The 18,079-nt window shown below is 41.2% G+C and overlaps 1 protein-coding gene across 3 annotated transcripts in view; it reads right to left on the bottom strand.

Annotated features, from left to right (window-relative positions):
* GAB3 (GRB2 associated binding protein 3) overlaps positions 1–16,836 on the bottom strand; it is a 96,619-nt gene extending 79,783 nt beyond the window's left edge. For all 3 annotated transcript variants that reach the window (XM_037151576.2, XM_037151568.2, XM_053664502.1), the window contains exon 1: positions 16,524–16,836. In XM_037151576.2, coding sequence (XP_037007471.2) covers positions 16,524–16,595 — 72 coding nt within the window. In that variant the 5' untranslated portion in view covers positions 16,596–16,836. The remainder of the gene's footprint in view (positions 1–16,523) is intronic.
* Positions 16,837–18,079: the final 1,243 nt, after the last annotated feature.

Raw genomic sequence — 18,079 nt, 5'->3', positions numbered from 1 at the left:
ATGAAACTGCTAAAGTAATGGTGGCTGTGTAAATCTGAAACTCTCAACATATCCTTTAAATATAACTCAGAGGTTGAGACCATCCAGATGTCAAAAGATCAGAAATGAATAAATACCAAGGAGACATAAAGTAATAAAACAAGAGTTTTTGAAACTCAGAAAAAACAAAGGGGTTACCATTTCTGCCTAGAATCTAGAAAGTCACAAAGGCTGTCCTTTTCATCCTGACCAGAAACGCTGGACAAAACACAGAATCTCCATTGTCTTGATCCCATAACAGACCTGAGGGTAGATGGGACTTGTGGTGGCAAAGCCTCCTTGATGATGATTCTCAGTCATAGAGATTTCCATTTGCTATAAGAGCCCACACCCCAGAAGACAAACCAGCCAACCCTAGTCTCTGGCCTTCCTCTTCACCAAAACAAAAAACAGACTCCTATAATTAAAACATATCTTTTTCAACAGGACTCTCATTTCAGCTGAAGAAATTCACTGTTCAACATAGAACAGAATTTCTCACTCTTGTTTCTACTGATATTTTGGGCTAAGTTCTTTGCTATGAGGGTTGCCCTGTGCATTGTAGGACTAGATGCCAGTAGCATCTCCCTATCAGACATACCAATAAAAATTTCTCCTAACATTGTCAAATATCTCCTGGGGATAGGGTTAACATATATATTAAAAAGTTATATTTTGCCCTGGCTGGTGTGGCTCAGTGAATTGAGTGCTGGCCTGCAAACCAAAAGGTCACCAGTTTGATATCCAGTCAGGGCACAGGCCTGGGTTGCAAGCCAGGTCCCTAGTAAGGGGTGCACGAGAGGTAACCACACACTGATGTTTCTCTCCCTCTCCTTCTCCCTACCTTACTCTCTCTCTAAAAATAAATAAAATCTGTAAAAAAATATGTTTCTGTTATGTGAAATGGAAATTTAACTGTTTTGGGTTTGTTTTTTGTTTTTTTTTTCCCCTAAATATGGCATCCCTACCTGAAGGGCAAAACCTCACACCCATTGAGAACTACTGATCTAGAGCCTCAAACATGAACATGAGCCAGCAACCAAGAATCATCAAACATTTGAAGAATATGAAACCAAATTCAAAAAGCTCTTTCTCAAATATGGCAAATGTATTCCTTCTGCTTCAGGGTCTTTACATTTTCTGTTCCCTCTTTCTAAAAACCTGTTCTCATTATGTATATGAATGAATGTGAGGGAGGAATCCAGGATATAATACATATGCAAGGGAAAATTCGCACTAGATGCTGGGATACCCATAGAAGATAGGCAGGCCGATGCGAAAAGGAAACCGTTCTTCGACATTAAAAATGACACGCCTACCAATCAATGGGCTGAACAGTAGAATGTTTACAACTAGAGTAAATCAGTGAGCTAAAAGCTTGACCTGAGAAATTCTCTCATAACATTCAGCAAAAACACACAAGGTGAGTACGAGAGAAAATTTGGGACATATCTGGAGAGGAGGTCTGGACTATACCAGTTGTTTTTCTATTATTTCTCAACCCTGAGACCACCCGTCTACAGTCTCCTCTAATTCTGGAACTGGGACTCTACCAACCACAATTCTAGGACTCCCTTGCTAGCTGTCTTCCTGTTGGGTTCAGCTAAGAGGAAATACTGGTAAAAGACTCCAAGGCATGAAAAAGGGAGAAGGGACTTTCAACATCCATTTGAATCTCTGCAGTAGCAGAAGATAGCACCAGCTCCAGGGGCTGGCTCCATTAGGCCCCCTCTGAGGTACCAGTACTAACTGCATAGCACCTGCCTCACCAGAAGTTGGAACAATGGATATATGGCTACAAGTAGTCCTCCTCCAAGTGCCTACATTCTGGTCATGTTATTCTTCACTTTTAAGCTCAAGTTCCTCTTACAATAGTCGTTGCTTTCTATAGTTACTAGTATCTGCTTGCCCCATTTTTGCTCTCTCAGGTCTCTAACACCTGCGTAAACCACATACTATGTTGAATTATCTGTTGAATACTTGGTGTGGCTTCTGTATTCCTGTCTGAGGCCTGACTGAAGCAATGTTTGGTGTCAAAAACCAGTCCTAGAAAATAAACCTTTTCAATGACCTTGCATGACAGACAAAATGGAATTCAGAGGAAAGAATAGTACCACAAATAAATAAGGTCACTTCATAATGATGGAATGGTTATTTCATCAAAATAAAATAACAGTCCTAAATGTGTATGCAAATCTTAATGGAGCTCTGAAATGTATGAAGCAAAAACTGATAAAACGTCAAGGTGAAATAGACAAACCCAGTTTTAATCTTAGATTTAAATACCCTTCTCTCAGTAATTGGTAAATCAGTAAGAGAAGAAAATCTAAAAGGATATAGAACTGAACAACACTATTAACCAAGGTGACCTAATTCACAATTATAGAACACTCCACCCAACAACAACAAATTGTAAAATTTTCTCAAGTACACACAGAATATTTACCAACATAGACCATGTACTAGGTCAAGTCTCAACAAATTTATGAGGACTAAAATCATGCAAAGTATGTTGTTTAACCACAATGAAATGAAATTAGAACTAAAAACTAAATATAACACATAGGTCACAGAGGAAATACGAAGGGAAATTAGAAAATATCTTGAAGTGAATAGAAATGAAAACACAACACAGCAGAATTTATGGAATGCCACTAAAGCAGTGCCAAGGGAGAAATTCGCAGCATTAACTGTCTATGTCAGACAATAAGAAAGGTCTCAAATCGATGGCCTCAGTGTCTACCTTCAGTGAGTTTCAGAAACAGCACCAGCTCTTGTGTGGTCAAGGCTATGAGAACCAAGACACAAAACACCACATATTCTATTATTTTATTTATATCAAATTACTAAAAAAAAAAAAAAAAAAAAAGCAAAACAGATTAGTTCTTTCCCAGGGCTAGAAGAAAGAGTGGGAATTGACTGCAAATAGGCCAAGGGAAGTTTTTGAGAGAGCAGATATGGTCTAAAACCGGACTGTAGTAATGGTTGCATAGCTATAGATTTACTAAAAATCACACAACTGTACACTTACAATGGATGGATTCTATAGTTTATAGGTGTGTGCACCTCAATAGAGCTCTCTTTAAAAACCTCTGGAATATGTGGGAATGTATTCTAAGAATGTTAGCCCAAGGAAGACAGAATATACTATTAGATCAAGCTAACTGTATTGATATAGGTACATTTACCAGAGATTTCCAATATACCGCAGTATCTCCTGAAAGAATATTTTAGGGAGGACAGGTGACAGACAAATGGAGTTTTGACACCTAGTCACACTTCAGAGTAGGATCAATGGGTCTACAGCGGTTCCTGAATGTGTTATTGGAACAGATATCACTGACAACTGATCTAGCCCCCCACCATCAGCCTTCTGGCCTGTGAAGCGATGGCTGTGAGAGAAGAAAGAGCAAAAGTCATTGGACCTCCTGACATTCACTACCAGAAGAGTAACTCAAAAGCATGCTTGGGAGACCCTGGCCACGTAGCTCAGTTGGTTAGAACATCACCCCTATATGGCAAGGTTGTGGGTTCGATCCCTGGTCAGGGCACATACAAAAATCAACCACTGAGTGTATAAATAAGTGGAACAACAAAATGACATTTTTTTTCTCTCTCTAAAATCAATTAAAAAGACATTCTTGGGGGAAGACTGGGTGAAAGGTACACTCACCTCCTCCCAAGACCAAACTGGAATTACAACTAAAAATATAGAACAATCAACCTGAAAACTCAACTGAAAACTAGCTGAACAGAAGTGTAATAACCAATTTACAGAAGAAACCACATCAAGAATGGTAGGAAGGGCGAAGACCAAAAAGGGATGGCCCTGCTCCCAGGGGCGGCGGCTGAGATACAGAAGGGGTATCCGACCTGTAACGGTTCTGCTTGAGGAGCGTGGGGTCTCAATGCCATACCCATCTCCCCAACCCAGAGCTCCAGAGCCAGGAAAAGGTGCCCACACGACTGTGAAAATCAGCAGGGATTCTGTCCACCAGGGACAGAGAGGTGTCTGCTAGAGACACAGGCACAGGCACTTTCTTAAAGGGCCAAAACACAAAATTTCATTCACAGCCACCTATCCTGGGCTACAGTGGAGGGACTGTGATGTGGACTAGAGAGTCCTATGAGGGGAGACTGGGGTTTGTGGCTCTGGGGAGAGAGCTGAAGGGACAGCGACCAGGATCCCTGTGCTGAGGCCTCTCCCACACTGCAGACACCATCTTTCTTGAGTGCAGCACTCCCCTCCTTACAGCATCAGCCTGGGGGTGGGTGTGCAATAGCCACACCCTCCAGACTTCCTGACACCCTACTCTGCGCAGCTCATACCCTCCTGAGGAGTCAGCTCATACCCTCCTGAGGAGTCAGCTCATACCCTGCTGAAGAGTTGGTGGCCTAGGCAGGGGTGTGGAGGTGCAGGCAAACCCAGGGCGTGTCCCGACTGAGTTGTGTGGCTCTGGGACAGGGGCTACTCCTCCCTCCTTCCTCCAAGCCTGACCTGTGCTCCCCTTACAGGAAATCCACCAGCCCCACCCTCCTGACTCCCAGCAGCCTGCACTGCTGAGCTTGGACTCCAGGAAGAATCTGGGACAGACAGAATTGTGTGGCTCTAGGTTGAGGGGGGCATTTTTCCCTTGTACACCTAACTGGTACAGAACCCTGTTTCATACAGCCAAATCTTGGTCTGTTTGGGCATGATAAACTCTGGTGGCCTCACTCTGATGATTTCTCATGACACCGACATCCTACAAAGCTCTGTGGGCACCTGGCAGGTGGCAGCTAGACTTGGTGTACCCTGGGACTATTACTGAGTGGCCTCAGACTCAGCACTGGCATTGAGACTGAACCTGTTTCAGTCAGGTGAAAACCACTCACCCCTGCCTGATGACTCACTGAGAACTCTCCTCATGCAACTCGTGTATGCCCGGAGGCTCTTTCAGTGACTAAGCCTAACAAGTAGCCTGGAGGGAAAGACAGAGAGAGAGAGGTGTACCTCGGAGTGTCTTGGACCTTATGCTGAACTATCGCCAGACTCGGTGCTGGTGGAAGCCAGCCTTGGTACATAGCCTGGTCCCTCCCATGCACATCAAGGCCCAGCAGACGCAACCACAAATTTTAGCCCTAAACGGGTTGCCCAGGGCCAGTCACAGGCAGCTTCTGACATTGACCTGTACCCGAGTCTCTCCCAAAAGGCTCCAGAACCAACATACCCAGTGACAAGCTTCAGAAAACATCACAGCAGGATCCAACTAGCTTCACAAGTGACATATCCAAAGGGAGGTTTCAGTAGGCACCAGACCCTGCCAAGGTGAATTCATATCAAGCATCTTCTCTGACCACAGTGGTATGAAACTAGAAATCAGTCAAAAGAAAACCGAAAAAACACACAAAGACATAAAAGCTAAAGAACATGTCACTGAACAATAAATGGGTTGAAAATGTTATCAAGGATGAAATCAAATGATAACTTGAAACAAATGAAAAATTTAAGATAACCCAAAACCTATGGGATGTAGCAAAAGCAGTCTTAAGAGGGATTCATAGCATTACAGGCCTATCTCAGGAAACAATAAAATGTCAAGTAAATAATATAAGTTTGCACTTAAAGGAAATAGAAAAACAACAAACAAAGCCCCAATACAGTAGAATAAAAATACTAAAGATCAGAGCAGAAATAAGTGAAACAGAGTCTAAAAACAATATGAAAGATCAATAAAGCCAAAAGCTAGTTCTTTGAAAAGATAAATGAGACTGACAAATCTTTAACCACACTCATAAAGAAAAAAAAGAGGACCCAAATCAAGTAAAATCAGAAATGAAAGAGAAGGAACAACTGACACCACAGAAATATAAAGGATTGTAAGAAATTACTATGAACAACTACATGCCAATGTATTGGATAGTCTGGATGAAATGAATAAATACTTAGAAATATACAATCTTCCAAAACTGAATCAGGAAGAATCATAAAATCTGATTAGGAATAGACAGATTACACCTAGTGAAATTGAAGCTTTAGTCATAAAGCTCCCAACAACCAAACAAAAGCCTATACCAGATGGCTTCACAGGTGAATTTTACCAAACAGTCAAAGAAGACTAGATTATGGCAGAACAGCAGACTTTCATAGTCCTGAGGAAAGATCTAAAGATGTACTATTGTTCCTGCCATTTGAAAGTAAAGTTACTTTAATGTAGTCTGTAATCAGTTAAAGATATATACCAAACCTCTAACACAACCACTACAAATAAACACAAAAAGGTATAGCAAACAAAGAAGACAAAATGGAATCATAAAATTCAATTAATCCGCCCTGGCTGGTGTAAGTCAGTAGTGGATTGAGCGCGGGCCTGTGAACCACACGATCGTGGTTCAATTCCCAGTCAGGGCACATGCCTGGGTTGCAGGCCAGCTCCCAGCAGGGGACCCATGAGAGGCAACCATACATTGATATTTCTCTCCTTCTCCCCTTCCCTTCCCCTCTAAAGATAAATAAATAAATAAAATCTTAAAAAATTTTTAATTAATCCAAAACAAGGCAGAAAAGAGGAAAAATGAAAGAAAGAATAAATGAGACAACTAAAACACATTGAAAACACAAAAAGGAGACCTAAAGGTGAAGGTCATGCCGACATTGAGAAAGAAGCTTTTACAATCGGCCTCTATCCTGAATAAAAAACAGAAGATAAAAGAGTGACATCTTTAAAGCACTGAAAGAAAAAGTCAACCCAGAATTTCACACCCAGTGAAAATATTTTTAAAGCTGAAGGTTAAGCTCTGGCTGGTGTGGATCAGCGATTTGAGTGCCAGCCTGTTAACCCCAAGGGTAGCTGGTTTGATTTCCAGGCAGGGCACATGCCTGAGTTGTGGGCCAGGCCCCCAGTAGGGGGCGTGCAAGAGGCAACCACACATTGATGTGTCTCTCCCTCTCTTCCCCTCTCTAAAAAGAAGTAAATAAAATCTTAAAAATTTCAAAAAAAACCCAAAGGCTAATTCTTAGACAAATACTAAGAGCATTCATTGCCAACAGATATAAACAACATAAAATATTAGAGGAAGTCCTTTAGACAGAAGGAATATGACAATGGACAGAAAGTTGAACCTACCTACAGAAATAAAGAATTCTAGATAGAATAAACAAAGTAAATTTTATTTTTTTCTCCTCATTTTTAATTGCTTGAAAAAGTAACTGATTATCTAAAACAAAATTAATAGCAATCTACCATGTGTTTATATTGTAAATAAAAGTAAAATACATGATAATGGCACAGAATTTATAAGGATAAATTAAGAAGTACTGTTGTAAAGTCCTCACACTATTAAGTGGTATAATATTATTTAAAGGAAGTCTGCAATCAATTCAAGATGTATACTTTACACTCCAGGGAAACTAATAAAAATTTAAAAGTTATGTTTGATAAGTTAATAGTGGAGATAAAATGGAATAATAAAAAAAGGCTCAATTATCCTGACAAAGCAAAAACAGAAAATAAAACAAAGAATAGATAGAAATAGAAAACAGCTAGCAAGATAGATTTTAATCTAAACATTTCAATAATCACATTTTATGTGAATGAACTGATTACAACAATTAAAATAAAGAGGGTAGAACTATACTGTATATAAGAAACTCACATTAAATATAAAGACAAAGCTAGCTTAGAAGTACATGAATGGAAAAAGAAGAATGGCTTGGTATCATGCCAGCACACATCAAAAGAAACTTGGGTAGTTACATTTGTTAAGGAAAAGTATACTTCAGCCCTGGCTGGTGTGGCTCAGTTGGCGCAGGTCAGGACACATGCCTGGGTTGCAGGCCAGGTAACTGGTTGGGGGCGTGCAAGAGGCAACTGCACATTGATGTTTCTCTCCCTCTTTCTCCTTCCCTTCCCCTCTGTCTAAAAATAATTAATTATTTTAAAAAAAGAAAAGAAAATGGGCAAAAGCCCTCACTGGTGTGGCTCAGTGGATTGAGATGTGGCATGTGAACCAAAGGGTTGCTGGTTCAATTCCCAGTAGGGCACATGCCTGGGTTGTGGGCCAGGTCCCCAGTGTGGGGCGCCTGAGAGGCAACCACACATTGATGCTTCTCTCTCTTTCCCTCTCTCTAAAAAGTAAATAAATAAATAAAATCTTTTAAAAAAATAGTCAAAGGACCTGAATTGACACATCTCCAAAGAGGACATACACATGGCCGTTAGACATATGAAAAGATCATAAACGTCACTAATCATCAGAGAAATACAAATTAAAAGCACAATGAGACACCATCTCACACCTGTCAGAATGGCCATCATTAATAAAGCAACAAACAACAAGTGCCAGCGAGGATGTGGAGAGAGGGGAACCCTTTTGCTCTGTTGGTGGGAACGCAGACTGGTGCAGCCTCTGTGGAAAGCAGTATGGAGACACCTCAAATACTAAAATGTATCTGCCTTTTGATGCAGCAACTCCACTTCTGAGGATATATCCAAAGAAACCCAAAATACTAATTAAAAAGAACATAGTCCTGGCTTGTGTGGCTCAGTGGATTGACTGCCAGCTTTTGAATTAAAGGGTTGCAGGCCAGACCCCCAGTAGGGGGCATGTGAGAGGTGACCATACATAGATGTTTCTCTCCCTCTCTTTCTCCCTCCTTCCCCCTCTCTCTAAAAAAGAACATATACACTCCTATGTTCATTGCAGCATTATTTACAATAGCCAAGATTTGGAAGCAGCCCAAGTGTCTATCAGTAGATGAGCAAAAATAAAAGCTGTGGCACATTTACTCAATGTAAAAAAGAAGTAATTCTTACCCTTTGCAATGGCAAAGTGAAATAAGCCAGTGAAAGACAAGTACCAAATGATTTCATTTTCATATGAAATCTAAAATAAACTAATAAACAAAATAGACTCACAGATACAGAGAACATACTGAAAGCTGTCAGAGGGGAGGGAGGAGGGGAGCTGAGTAGAAAAGATAAAAGGATTAAGAAAAAAAAAACAACCCTCATAGACTGACCACAGTATGGTGATTATCAGAGAGAAGGTGGGGAGGGAGATGAGAGGAAGTAGAAGAGGGTAAGGATGGGATAAATGATGACGGAAGGAGACGAGACTTGACTTGGGGTGGTGACCATACAATATACAAATGATGTGTTATAGAATTGTAGACCTGAAACCTATACAATTTTTCTTAACCAACGTCTCCCCAATGAATTCATTTTAAAAATACTATCGACCAACCTAATCTAATTAGTATTTATAGATCAGTCCACCCGACAAGAATATACATTTTCTTTCACATGCACATGTAATACTCACCAAAGGAAAATATATTGTGGGTCATAATATAAATTTAACAAATTTTAAATAGAACTCATACAGAGTTTGTTCTTAGACCATAACTGAATTTAACTAGAAATAAAAGAAAGATATCTAGAAAAATCCCCCAATATTTGAAATTAAACAAACAAAAAAACCCCTCTAGTCCTGGCTGGTATGGTATATGGCTCAGTGGATGAGCACTAGACTGTGAAGCAAAGGATCACTGGTTCGACTGCTGGTCAGGGCACATGCCTGGGTTGCAGGCCAAGTCTCCAAAAAGGGGTGGTGCACAAGAGGCAACCACACACTGATGTTTCTCTTTTCTTCTCCCTTTCTTTCTCCCTCCCTTCCTCTCTAAATAATTAATTAATTAATTAATTAATTAATTTTTAAACCACTCTAAACAACCCTTGGATGAAATAGGAAATCTCAGAGGGACATTAAAGAATATTTTAGCCCTGGCTGGCATAGCTCAGTGGATTGAGCATGGGCCTGAGAACCAAAGGTTAGAGGTTCGATTCCCAGTCAGGGCACATGCCTGGGTTGCAGGCCAGGTCCCAGTGGGGGACACATGAAAGGCAACCATACACTGATATTTCTCTCCCTCTCTCCTTCCCTTCCCCTCTAGAGATAAATAAATAAAATATTTTTTAAAAAGAATGTTTTAAAATAAATTAAAATGAAAACACAATATATCAAATTTTGTGGGATGCACCTAAAGCAGTGCTGACACATTTATAGTATTAAATGTTTATCTTAGAAAAAATAAATTGAAAGATAAGAAAAAATCTCGAATCAGTAATTTAAGTTCCCACCTGAGGAAAGTAGATAAAGAAGAGATACAATTAATCCCAAAGCAATCAGAAGAAAGTAAATAGTAAAGATAAGAGGATAAATCAATAAAACTTAAAGCAAAAAAAATCAATAGAAAAGACCAATAAAACCCAAGCCTAGTTATTAGAAAATATCAGTAAAAATTGGTAAAAGCTTAACCAGATTGGTCAGAGGGGGGGAAATAGAGAAGAAATAAACTACAGTATCATAAATGAAGGATGAGGCATCACTATAGATCCTACAAACATTAAAAGGATAATAAGCAAATATAATAAACATCTTCATGCCAATAAATTCAAGACCTGAAACAGAGAAAATCCTTGAAAAACATAAACTACCAAAGCCCATTCAAGAAACTATGAAGAACCTGAATAGCCCTATACCTGGTTAAAGAAATACAAATAATAGTTAATAACCACCTCACAAAGAAAAGCCCAGGTCCAGATACTTTCAATGGGGAATTTTTAAAATATATATGTATATATTTTAAGTATTTTATTTATTTATCTTTAGAGGGGAAAGGAGGGAGAGAAATATCAATGTATGGTTGCCCCTTGTGCATCCCCTGCTGGGAACTGGCCTGCAACCCAGGCATGTGCCCTGACTGGGACTCAAACCATGGTTGTTTGGTTCGTAGGCCCTCAATGGGGAATTTTTTGAAATAATAATACCCCCATAAATTCAATTTTAAAAAGTAATATTGAGGAACTTTTAAAGTAAATTATGGCTTTGATGTAATAAACTGCTAACCCATCTAACTGGCCTAAAAAATAATGGTGCTTGTTACCAAACATTGAAGGAAGAAGGAATACCAATTCTGCACAATATCCTTCAGAAGACAGAAGAGGTGGGAACACTTCCCAACTCATTTTATCATGCCAACATGATGCTAATATCAAAACCAGACAAAGATAGCACAAAAGAGGAAAATTACAGATCAATATACCAAAGACAAAAATACTCTCAGCAAAATATTAACAAATTAAACACAGTAGTATATAGAAAGGATAATATATTATCGGGGTGGCCAAAAAGTCTGTTTAGGTTTTTCCATAAAATAAAACACACATTTTTCATTTTCACCAATAATTTCATTGATTTCAATATTTTGAGTATGCCGGCTGTCTCCCACTATTGGCATCTAGTGAGTCGAGGCGGGGAGTGCTGTTAAATATCTTTCTATGCATAAGACACCCCACAGCAAAGAAGTATTTGGCCAAAGTATCAACAGTACTGAGAAATTTCATAAGCCACTTTTGACATTTGATCAGTCACAGCACCTTCTCCATATACTGCACAAATCTTTTTCTTTTTTGCATTTCAGCTGCATTTTTACCTTTCTTGAAATAATGAAGCATAATATGACCAAAACATTGTGTATTTTCTCCCATTTTCAATATTAAAATGGTTGCAGCACATTTACCAATTTGATAACTTTTTTAAATGCACACTGATATGACAGCTGTCACAATACAATCTAACAAAATTGTCCCGAATGAAGCTAAAGACACCTAAGCACTACTGGAGCCATCGTATGGACAAATCTAAATGAACGTTGTGGCCAACCAAATACAATCCAGTGAAGCTTAACCCAGAATTTCAAGACTGGCTGAACATGCAAAAATCTATCAGAATAATTCACCATAGTCACAGATGAAGAATAAAAAGTATATTTTTAAAAATCCTCACCCGAGGATATGTTATTGATTTTAGGGAGAGAATAAGAGAAACACTAATATGACAGAAACATCCATGAGTTGCCTCCAATACATGCCCTGATGGGGGATCAAACCCAAAACCTAGATATGGTACCCAGAACATTTTGGTGTATGGGATGATGCTCCAACCAACTGAACCACCCAGCCAGGACAATATTATTTTTATAGATGCAGGAAAAGTATTTAACAAAATCCAATTCACAATAAAAGTCTCAGCAAACTAGCAATATAAGGGAACTTCCTCAACTTAAAAAAAGGTACCTACAGAAAACATATTTAAAAGGTAAAAAACATCCCAGTCAGGCCACATGCCTGGATTGCAGGCCAGGTCCCCAGTAGGGGACACATAAGAGGCAACCACACATTGATGTTTCCCACCCTTTCGCCTTCCCTTCCCCTCTATAAATGAATGAATGAATGAACAAATGAATAAATAAATGTGAAAAACAATGCGTTTCCCCCTAAGATCTGGATAAATTCAAGGATGACTGCTCTCATCATTTCTATACTGACAGTACTGCAGGTTCTAACTATAAGCAAGATTACTAGAATTAGTGAGTTTATCAAGGTTTCAGAATACAAAGATAATATTTAAAATCACCTGATAGCCCTGGCTAGTGTGGCTAAGTGGATTGACTGCCCGCCTGGTTTTCAGGCCAGGTCCCCAGCAGGGGGCGTACCAGAGGCAACCACACATTGATTTTTTGCTCCCTCTATCTCCCTCCCTTCCCTTCTCTCTAAATATAAATAAAATCACATGTGTGTGTGTGTGCGTATATATATATATACATATATATATATGTATATATATATGAACCACAGCATATACCTCATGCCTTATATATATATATATAAATTAACCACAGCATATACCTCATGCCTTTTACAAAATTTAACTCAAGTAGATCATTGATCTAAATCAGGGATGTCAAACTCATTTTCACCAGGGGCCACATCAGCCTCATGCTTGCCTTCAAAGGGCTGAAATAATTTCAGGACTGTATAAATGTAACTATTCCTTAACTGTTCAGGAGATGAAATTACATCCAGCCTTTTGAAGACAACCATGAGGTTGATTTGGTCCCCTGTGAAAATTTATCAATGAGTTTGACACCCCTGCTCTAAATATAACATAAAATTTTTAGGAAATAAAACCATAGGAGAAAATCTTTAGTGTCTAGGGCTAGGTGAAGCATCCTTAAATTTGACACTAGAAGTATAGTCCATAAAAAAATTGATAAATTGGACTTAATAAAAATTTGAAATCTTTGCTCTAGAAAAGATATTATAGCCCTGGCTGGTGTAGCTCAGTAGATTGAATGCGGGCCTGTGAACCAGAGGATTGTGGTTTGATTCCCAGTCAGGGCACATGCCTGGGTTGCAGGCCATTTCCCAGCAGGGGACGCATGAGAGGCAACCATACATTGATGTTTCTCTCCCTCTCTCCTTCCCTTCCCGTCTAAAGATAAATAAATAAAATCTTTATAAAAAAGATATTATAAATAGAATGAAAAAACCCTATACGCTGGTAGAAGATATTTGCAAATTATATCCCCAATAAAGAACTTGCATGCAGAGATAAAAAGATAACAGTACCTGGGCTCTTAATGTTGCTTTGAAGACTCAAACGATAACAGAAGCACAGGGTCTGGTACATACAACCATTCAACAAATTTGAGTTATTATCATTTTATTATCATTGCTGTTACAGCATTCTTTAACATTGAGAAAATAAAGCAAGGCAAAAGTTCATTAATAGGCCAACTGTTAAATTATGTTACATCTATTACAAGGAATATTAGGCAATGTTTTAGCAGAATGAAGTGGATCTATATGCACTAACCAGATGTCCAGGATTGTTGCGCAAAAAGAAAATTGTAGGACAATTTTATAGTATGATCTCATGTGTGCAGAAAGAAAATTATGTCTTTTGTAGAAATTTTTCTAGGATGATACTCACCAAACTGCTAACAGTTGTTATCCCTAGGGAGGGGAGGGGAGTAAGGAGGGGTGTATGGAAAAGGTAGGATGTGGAGGAAAATTAAAGAGGGTCTTTCACTTTTTACTCTATTTATTCCTTGACTGTTTGAATTTTTACAAGACTATGTCCCAATATCACTTGCAAAACAAAAAATACAAAAGAAAAGAATTAACTATCTTTTCAAAGAGCAGCGATAAAAATAACTTTCTGATTGCCTTGGCTCATGGAGTCAAGAGGATGAAGGACAAGCTTACCTTGGACTGAAAGACTTCACTGAAAACAAACTGAGGCTCCATTTGTAATTTAACAAACATTAAAGGAGTGCTGCTTGTTGACCTGGCAGCACAAAGAACTGAGTTACTGCCCTTTGTGTGACAAACTTACTTTGTTATGTTATTGTGGTACAAATGTTAAGACTGTGGAGTTATTGAAGTCAGGAATCAAGTCTTTTTTGCTCTGTATCTCTAGCTGGTGACACAGGGCCTGGTTCAGAGCTGGCACTCAATTAAAGGGAGGACAGGACAAGATCTTAATTAAAGCTGGCTGTGAATAATAGTGCTGTCCTTGCCCCGTTGAACTGACACACAATCGCCATCTAGTGGCAACAAGGGATTCCTGTAGAACCTAGAGATGAGAGGAAGGGGAGTCTGAGGTGTGTTCCAGACACCTTTCAACCAAACAGCATTGACTAAGCGTATGACCCTAATTAGGGAAAAAAGGCCCAATCATGAGCTAAAAGGTCAATGTTTATGTCTCGAAATGTTGATAAGATGACATCTAGATACTCATGTGTGAAGTCGCGTCTATCACCATCACAATGCCCCAAACACCTACCTACCTATAAGCTGTGAAAAGTCCACACTTGCCACACCTTCACTGCAACCAAAAAGAGTGAAACACGTTTGATAATAGGTACACACACTCATGCCTTCCCAATGTTGATGAAATACTGAAAAACTTTCCCATGCCAGTGCGGTCAGGACAAGACACAAAACGGGACTGGAAAAAAATCGACCGTAAAGTTTGCCCTCCAGGTTCACCATCTTTCTGCGTAATCTAAGAATAAGTGACACTCAGAAAATATCTAGTGAACCTTTAAAATGTCTCACATTCCAAAGGGCAACAAGGGATAGCACCTTGGGCTGGCCTCCTAAGCACCATGCTGTGACAAACCCTCACCTGCCCAGGAAGGTCCTGGGGAGCACACTTTTGTCTCTCACTTCATTTGAATATGAATGAGTCTTCAAAACAACTTCGGTGTTTTTTAGAGAAGCAGCTGGGTGATTCGGAGGCTGAGAAATACTGGACCTCGTGTTTACGGACTTGGGGACTCAAAACAAAAATGATGAAGGAACACATTGGTATTTGACCTGAGAAATCTTGGTATATATAGATCTGTAACACCTATATGATAAGTAGAACATTCCTGCAAAATGTTGCTCAGCAGAACAAACAAGAAAAAAAAACCTTCCCAAAGATTCCTAAGAGTGATACTGTCTAGCCTAGGATCAGTGGAAATGGGGGCCCCAGTCAGTTGTGTGCTCAGGAAAGGCTGGTGTCACACATTCTGGAAGGATACATACATGCTTAAAGTTTTCTTAGAATCCCACCCTCCTCCACTTCCACACAGTATGTGCCTCATAAATGTAGGAACCAAAACACTGCTGAAATTGGCTGAAACTCGGACACCAGTTTGGGAGTGTGCCATAAACAAGAGACTTGTGGGTGGGCTTTTGTGGAGCAGAGCAGACATGAGTGTGTTTGTTGCTAGCACCCTGCTCTGGAGTTGCAGAGAAATTGGGAATTATTAACAAGATGGATCCATCAAGCTACTCCCAGCCTAAAAACAGCAAGAAGCCCTAATATCTATTTATATGCAAATCCCTGAGGGCTGAAGTGGTTCTTCCTAATGGATGAAGAACACTCAGTAGCAATCAAGTCTTCAAGTGGAATGTTTTTTAGACCTTACTGAGGGTGCTGATGGAGATAATGAACGTTTGAGCTGTGGGCAGTGCATTTAAAATGGTAATGCAATATGTAGGAAGATGTGCTCTTCCCAGTGTCCCTTATTTCATACTAGCAAAAGTCCGTGGTTCCTGCTGGTACTAGAAAAAAAAGCAACGTGTCAGCATAAAGAAAAAGCTGAGAAGAGACAGCATGAGAAACGAGTTATACTCTGTGGAAGGTTCCAGATAGGAGTGTCCGATGACAGTTATACGAAAGAGTACTCCTTACGGTCCAAGAGGAATGCAGGCCCCGTTCCTCTGTGCTTCTTTCTAACCCCTGCCCTGTTCTACTCGCCGGGCAATGGAACTCAGGGGCACCCCTCTCCAGAGACAGGGCACTAGAGATGTCTCCTTGGCCGCTCCTGCACCGAGAATGGTGCCTGGTGCCTCAGCCCCAACCCGCCTTCCTCTTCTAGGGTGATAGGGTGAACGGCGGTCTGCAGCCGCCGGCCCCCGCAAGCCAAGAGTCACGGGGCCCCTGCCCGCCTGCTGGACATTGGCTCGACGTGCGATTTCGCTTTCGGTGGATCGGCCTTGCCTGCAGCCCCGAGCGTTGGGAGCAGCTGCTTTGGGGGCGCATAGAACCCTGGGGCTCCCCGGGGCTCCCCCGCGGGTAGGGACCCGAGAACGAGAGTGCGGGCGGGCAGCGCCCCTACTCACGTAGCGCTGCAGTTTCCTCTCGGGTGGAGACTTGACGAGCCAGCCGGTGCACACTGCGTCGCCCGAACTCATCGTGGCCGCCGCCGCCGCTGCTTCCTCCAGCTGGGTCGGCCGGCCGCGGCCGGAGGAAGTCGGGCCAGGGATGCCGACGGGGCGGGCCCAGCGCCCGCCCTCCCAGCGCCGCCCCGTGCGGCCGCCACGACCCCCGCCTCCGGCCGCCGCGCCCCCCTGGGAGGGGACGGGCGCCACCGCCCGCGGCGAGAGACAGTGGGGGAAGCAGGCAGCAAAAACCGGGAAGCCCCTTCGAACAAGAGCTCGGCCGAGTGGCCAGTAGACGCACCACGAGAGAGCGCGCGGAAGGAGCCCCGTGACCTATACAGAGTGCAGTGCAGTACGGAACTGTCCCCTGTTGCCTTCACCCCCACCCGTGACCAGTCGGGTCAAAAGGGCTGGTCCTGGGTACCGAAAGCCCAAACCTGTTATCCGCACCTGCCGTGTATGTAGTTAGGCAGTAAGGAAAGCATTGCCTCCTCTTTGACCTCCCTGTTCCACTTGATTGTTTGCAGACAAATGGTTCTTAGGGGAACTGAAGTTTTGCTACCCGCAAATAGGCTTTTTGGGATACTGATTTTAAGCTGATTGTTAAGCAACAAAAGACTCAGAAGGAATCCTTGACCCTCCCCCGCGTTCCTGCCCAAGCGATTCAGATGGAAAAATCTACTTTAAAAAAGCACTCCTTAAAACAGGAGACCACATGTTCCGTCAGTTATTGCACCCATCTCTAGGGGATACTCATTCCTCTTCTAGTTCAGACACCATCCACCTCAATATCCTATAACCTCTATCAACCTTTGTTTGACATGTATAAGATATAGAGAGAAGGAAGATCAGAAAAGTTTATATGTGCACACACACAAATGTACTATGCTCCTTATATCTACAACTGGTCTTGAGACTATAATTGGTCTTTATAACTTCCTTCTTCCACCACTCTCCCTGTCCTCCCTTTGCTCTCCAGCCAGGATCTCAGATGGTCACAATTTGCCTGGTGCGTGACCCAAACCTTTACTCCCATCAAGTCTGAATCCTCAGGGGTCCTGCCTGGCGGTACTTGTGGGAGGTGCCCCAGAGGATTTTTTGGATTCCATTCACAGTCCTAATCTTCTTGTTTATCAGCAATCCACTTTCCATATGATAATCCCCCATCCAAGCCAGCTCACTAGACTCGTGCTTTGCCTGTTGGTTGAACAAAGAACCCTAAATGGCCAGATGACAATCTCGATCTTCGATTTGATAGAATCAGTGTTGCAACCGTGGTAGAAACATTCCTACCTTGGGAACCAGGGGAGCTCAAAGTTGTGGGATGGGAAGAGACACCTTGAGGGTGGATTATTAGATGTGACAGTGAGAAGAGTCACGTCCACTTTCACCTCTTAATTCCTGGACCCATTGATTGTAGCTATAGAAAATCAGCTCCACATAGTGGTCATCAGTTCAAAGTGTGCACCTCATACTGTAAGACAGAAACTACCTTTCAGTGTATTTTTTACCTGACT

This window comes from Artibeus jamaicensis, unplaced genomic scaffold (assembly GCF_021234435.1).
Source record: "Artibeus jamaicensis isolate MK-2021 breed Jamaican fruit bat unplaced genomic scaffold, CSHL_Jam_final contig_374, whole genome shotgun sequence".
In the NCBI taxonomy this organism is placed as follows: domain Eukaryota; kingdom Metazoa; phylum Chordata; class Mammalia; order Chiroptera; family Phyllostomidae; genus Artibeus; species Artibeus jamaicensis.
This window is presented reverse-complemented; position numbering and strand designations above follow the sequence as displayed.